This window comes from Panthera leo, chromosome A3 (assembly GCF_018350215.1).
Source record: "Panthera leo isolate Ple1 chromosome A3, P.leo_Ple1_pat1.1, whole genome shotgun sequence".
Lineage (NCBI taxonomy): Eukaryota > Metazoa > Chordata > Mammalia > Carnivora > Felidae > Panthera > Panthera leo.
The window spans coordinates 43,376,298-43,381,370 of NC_056681.1; the positions used below are offsets into that span (position 1 = coordinate 43,376,298).

The window sequence follows — 5,073 nt, forward strand, 5'->3', positions numbered from 1 at the left end:
CTGTGTCTCCCTCTCTGCCCCACCCCTGCCCTCTCTTGCGTGTGCACACACTCTCTGTCTGTTTCTCTCTCTCTCAAAAATAAACATTAAAGAGGCGCCTGGGTGGCTCAGTTGGTTAAGCATCTGACTTCAGCTCAGGTCATGATCTCATGGTTCATGAGTTTGAGCCCCACGTCAGGCTCTGTGCTGACAACTCAGAGCCTGGAGCCTGCTTCGGATTCTTGTCTCTCTCTCTCTCTGTCTGCCCCTCTCCCATTCATGCTCTATCTCTGTCTCTCACAGATAAATAAACATTAAAAATTTTAAATAAATAAATAAACATTTAAAAAAGATAAAGGGAGATATAGTATATTATAAAGTATTCTTAGTTGGAATTTGTCTAGGAAGTACAGGAGTCACCATAAAATATAGATAATTTTTACACATTATTTATTGAAATATATAATTGGAACTTCAAAATCTTTTAAAGCAAGTATTTGCTCATATATTTTATCTATAAAACTTTCCCAGGGCACCCGGCTGGGTAAGAACATGGATCTCTTTTTTTGTTTGTTTGTTTGTTTGTTTGGTTGGTTGGTTGGGGTTTTTTTTTTTTTTTTTTAATTTTTTTTTTCAACGTTTTTTATTTATTTTTGGGACAGAGAGAGACAGAGTATGAACGGGGGAGGGGCAGAGAGAGAGGGAGACACAGAATCGGAAACAGGCTCCAGGCTCTGAGCCATCAGCCCAGAGCCTGACGCGGGGCTGGAACTCACGGACCGCGAGATCGTGACCTGGCTGAAGTCGGACGCTTAACCGACTGAGCCACCCAGGCGCCCCAGTTTTTTTTTTGTTTTTGTTTTTGTTTTTTTTTTGATGTTTATTTTGAGAGAGAATGAGAGCACGTAGTCATGAGTAAGGGTGTGGCAGAAAGAGAGAGGGAGAGAGAGAATCCCAAGGAGCCCCAGTATGTCACTCTTGATCTCAGAGTAGTGAGTTCAAGCCCCACATTGGGCACAGACATTACCTTAAAAAAAATAAAATAAAAGGTGCCTGGTGTCTCAGTTGGTTGAGCATCTGACTTTTGATTTTGGCTCAAGTCATGATCCTAGGGTTGCAGGATCAAACCCCATGTTGGGCTCTGTGCTGAGCATGGTACCTGCTTAAGATTCTCTCTCTCTCCCTCTGCCCTTCTCCCCCACTCATGTGCTCTTTCTCTCTCAAATTAAAAACAAAGGTTTAATTTCTCCTTATGTTAATTTTATACATATATATATATATATATATATATATATATATATATACACATACACATGTACATATATATGTAGATATATATATGAGTACATGTATATACATTCCTGTCATTACCAGGAAATGGATTCACTGCTTTCTTTCTGTAATAATGTTAAGATTTATTTGGGCATTACTAATGTGCCAGACCCTGACACAGGGTCTAATGGCAGATAGTATTCTCACTGTCTAACAATGAAAAAACACAGACTCAGACTCAGAAAGGCTCAGTAATGTATCACTAGAAGCTATCAAAGTCAGGATTTAATCTCCAATATGCCTGACTGCAAAACCTGTGTTAGTAGGTCAAATTTATTATCCCAGCAAAATAATAAGAATCCTAAGGAAGTCACTTAGGCTAACGTGAGTCAAGGCATTGCTGCAACTGTGTACTGAAATGAAAGGTTGGTCAAAGCTAACCATTTTACTTATTTATTTTTAAATGTTTGTTTCTTTCTTTATTTTGAAAGAGAGAGTGCACACACGTGCAAGTAGGGGGAGGGGCAGAGAGAGAGAGGAGAGACAGAGAATCCCAAGCAGGCTCCACACTGCCAGCACAGAGCCTGATGTGGGGCTTGACCCCAAGAACCATGAGATCATGACTGAGCTGAAATCAAGAATCAGACGCTCAACCGACTGAGCCACCCAGATGCCTCAAAGCTAACCATTTTAATTTAAATATATACGACTCCATAAACCACCAAGTACAGCGCTATTGCAAATTTTGGGACTTGTACAAAATCCCCAAGGTCCTAATTGTAGAAGGCACGCAAAGTGAGAAATCAACGAGATGAACATAAGAAATGTGGCAATGTTATTTTATGTAATTTCAAGTACATGTGATCCTTACCTGATTTCATTTCTAAAAGTGTATTGCTATCAATTTCATGGTTGGCTTTTCCAGGTGGAGGCACTCGCAGTGGTATGATCTGAGGGACACACACTGAACCAGCAGTCATTTTCCCTCCTTACATTAAAAAAAGGTGGATGAATATAAATTCCAATAGGCACCTACATTTGAATACAAAAGTCAAAGAGAAGCACTTGTTTAAATACAGCAAAACTACTAAAAACTAAAGAGAATACCACCTAAAAATATTATTTTGTTTTTAACTCAAACAATTATTGCTTCAGATGCATTTTTTTCTGTTGAGGTCTCGTGTGGAATTTTAACTATCTAAATACTTACCTCACTTCTGGGAAAAGAGCACGAACAAATGGGATATAGGAATAGAATTATTGTACACGAACAAATTAAACAAACACAGTAGTCCCTCCCTTATCCATGGGGGAAGTGTTCAAGACCCCCAGTGGATGCCTGAAACCATGAATAGTGCCAAACCCTGTATATACTGTTTTTCCCTATTTATACATACCTATGATAAAGTTTAATTTATAAATTAGCCACAGTAAGAGATTAACGACAACAGTAATAAAATAGAGCAATTACAACAACATACTGTAATAGGTTATGTGAATGTAGTCTCTCTCAAAATATCTTATTGTACTGTACTCACCTTTCTTGTGACGATGTGAGATGATAAAATGCCTACATGATGAGATGAAGTAAGGTGAGTGACTGAGGCACAGTGATGTAGCGTTAGGCTACTACTGACCTTCTAACATCAGGAAAAGGATCATCTGCGTCCACGCCCCAGTTGACTGCACGTAAGAGAAACCATGAAAAGCAAAACTGCAGATAAGGGGAGACTACGGTACATCAGAACAGAGACCATTACTCATGATCTGATCTGAGCTCCCCCTAGATCATTATCACCCTTTCCTGCCTCTTATTAATGTGCCACCTCTCCTGGCTTCAGGGCAACTCATCACACAAGAGGAGCAGAGTAACTCTGTACATGGCATGAAATGTTAATTTAGAGCCAACTCCCTTGGGAAAGCTCCACATTCAAGGCCCTACTGTTGTGGCCAAGTGGTTCTTGCATTTGAAAGCTGCAAAGAAATTTTAGAAGGATGGCGGAGTATCATGCCTCAGCTGAAAGGAAGCTGGAACAGATACAAACAGTGAGCAATGAACAAAAAGTCTCCCACTCTAGGGGCACCTGGGTGGCTCAGTTGGTTAAGGGTCTGACTCTTGATTTTGGCTCAGGTAATGATCTCACCATCAGTGAGATCAAGACCCAAGCTGTTAGCATAGAGCCTGATTGTGATTCTCTCTCTCCCTCTCTGCCTCTCTCCTGCTCACATTCTCTTTCTCTCTGTCTCTGTCTCTCTCTCAAAATAAATAAATAAACAAAAAAAGTCTCCCACTCTATCTACTGTATAAACAGTTAAGTACAAGTATGGAGGCCTTACTGATCTTTTTCTGTGGGAGGGAGTATGATTCTTAATACATAAAGGATATACAGGGGAAAAACAACCGTCACCTTAATACAACAACCATTTACATCTCTGTGTCACCTTTTCAAATTTCAATGACTTTTTTTTTTGAGAAAGGGAGAGATGGAGGGGAGAGGGGGAGAGAGAGAGAGAGGGAGAGAGGGAGAGAGGGAGAGAGGGAGAGAGAGAGAGAGAGAGAGAGAGAATGAGAGAGAGAGAGAGAGAGAGAGAGAGAGAGTGAGAGAGAGAATCTTAAGCAGGTTCCACGCTCAGCACAGAACCCAGTGCTGGGCTTCATCCCATGACCCTGGGATCATGACCTGAGTGGATCATGACCTTTGGGACATTCAAGACTGAGCCACCCAGGCACCCCTTAAATTTCAGTGATTGTGGATATATAGTCTCACTCAGTTATAATCTATATGTTCATTACATTTTTACAGTATACTTCTTGCACTCTCACTCTATTATTTACAGTTTTCCATATACTTATATAATCTTATCATTGTGTGGTTGGGAATTTAGGCTATTACTAGTTTCTTTTTAGCTTTGGTTGGTAATTGTAAATAATGCTGCCCTGAACAGCTTGTGGCTTGAATTTTGTCACAGACTATATTCCCAAAACTTGGATAAATAAATTTAAGAACTGAAATTAATGCCTGGTTGGATAGTTCCAGGTCAAAGGCTACAAATGTAAATTGCAGATGCCGATTTTAGAGTAATATCCTCTACAGAAGGGTGGCTGGACTGGGGCGGGGGGGAGGGAGAAGGAGGGAAGAATAAGGTGCCGTTTCTCATTTTTCCACCTAAGAGGCAATTAAAATTTAAAAAGTTGAAAATTTTGTCATATATAAAAAATATATTATATTGTAAATATATATTTAAATATATAATATTATAAATATATATTTAAATATATTATAAATATGTATATTTATATATATAGGGGAAGGAATAACACGCGCAGCAAGTAGGAGCTACCCCTTGGGAGGCTGGGGCGGCCTGTGGGCCCCAAGCGAAGAGGATCAAGAAGTAGACCACCATGCTAGGCCCAAACAGCAGTGGGTCAACAGCACCCTTCACCCATCAAATCCTTCCATCAAGACCGCCCCCTCGCCTCCCGGATCCGGAACCCCGTCCGGTCCCAGTCCCTGTCCATCAGGGGCGGATAGGGACGCCCGCTTTCTTTCGGCTGGAGTGAGGGAGGCCCTTCTCCTCCTGCTCCCTCTCTTCCTTCGACCACCAGAACCCGGACTGGGATCACTGAGGTACCGCCACTGTCCCCAGTCAGGCAGCCCACCTCTCACCACCTCTTGCCGTCTCCTCTGCTGCCTCCTGGGTTTCCACAGACGCTGCGAGCCGCGCCCCTCCCACTGAGAGCCGGGCAGGTGATTGGAGGACACCGACTTCCTAGCAACCAACCCCGCCTCTGCCGCTTGGCCGGGGGACTGGTACCGGCCT

General features: G+C 41.9%; 1 protein-coding gene across 7 annotated transcripts in view; it reads right to left on the minus strand.

Annotated features, from left to right (window-relative positions):
* The window catches only part of DZANK1 (double zinc ribbon and ankyrin repeat domains 1), a 78,178-nt gene extending 73,179 nt beyond the window's left edge, over positions 1–4,999 (minus strand). For 4 of the 7 annotated variants that reach the window (XM_042931712.1, XM_042931711.1, XM_042931710.1 and 1 more), the window contains exons 1-3: positions 4,913–4,994; positions 2,790–2,934; positions 2,123–2,283 (exon numbers count right to left, since the gene is read on the minus strand). In XM_042931712.1, the coding sequence (XP_042787646.1) occupies positions 2,123–2,231 (109 nt within the window). In that variant the 5' untranslated portion in view covers positions 2,232–2,283; positions 2,790–2,934; positions 4,913–4,994. Of the gene's footprint in view, positions 1–2,122; positions 2,284–2,789; positions 2,935–4,912 lie in introns of all 7 variants that reach the window. The other 3 variants (XM_042931708.1, XM_042931707.1, XM_042931709.1) reach the window with 3 other exon arrangements.
* Between the last annotated feature and the right edge of the window lie 74 nt (positions 5,000–5,073).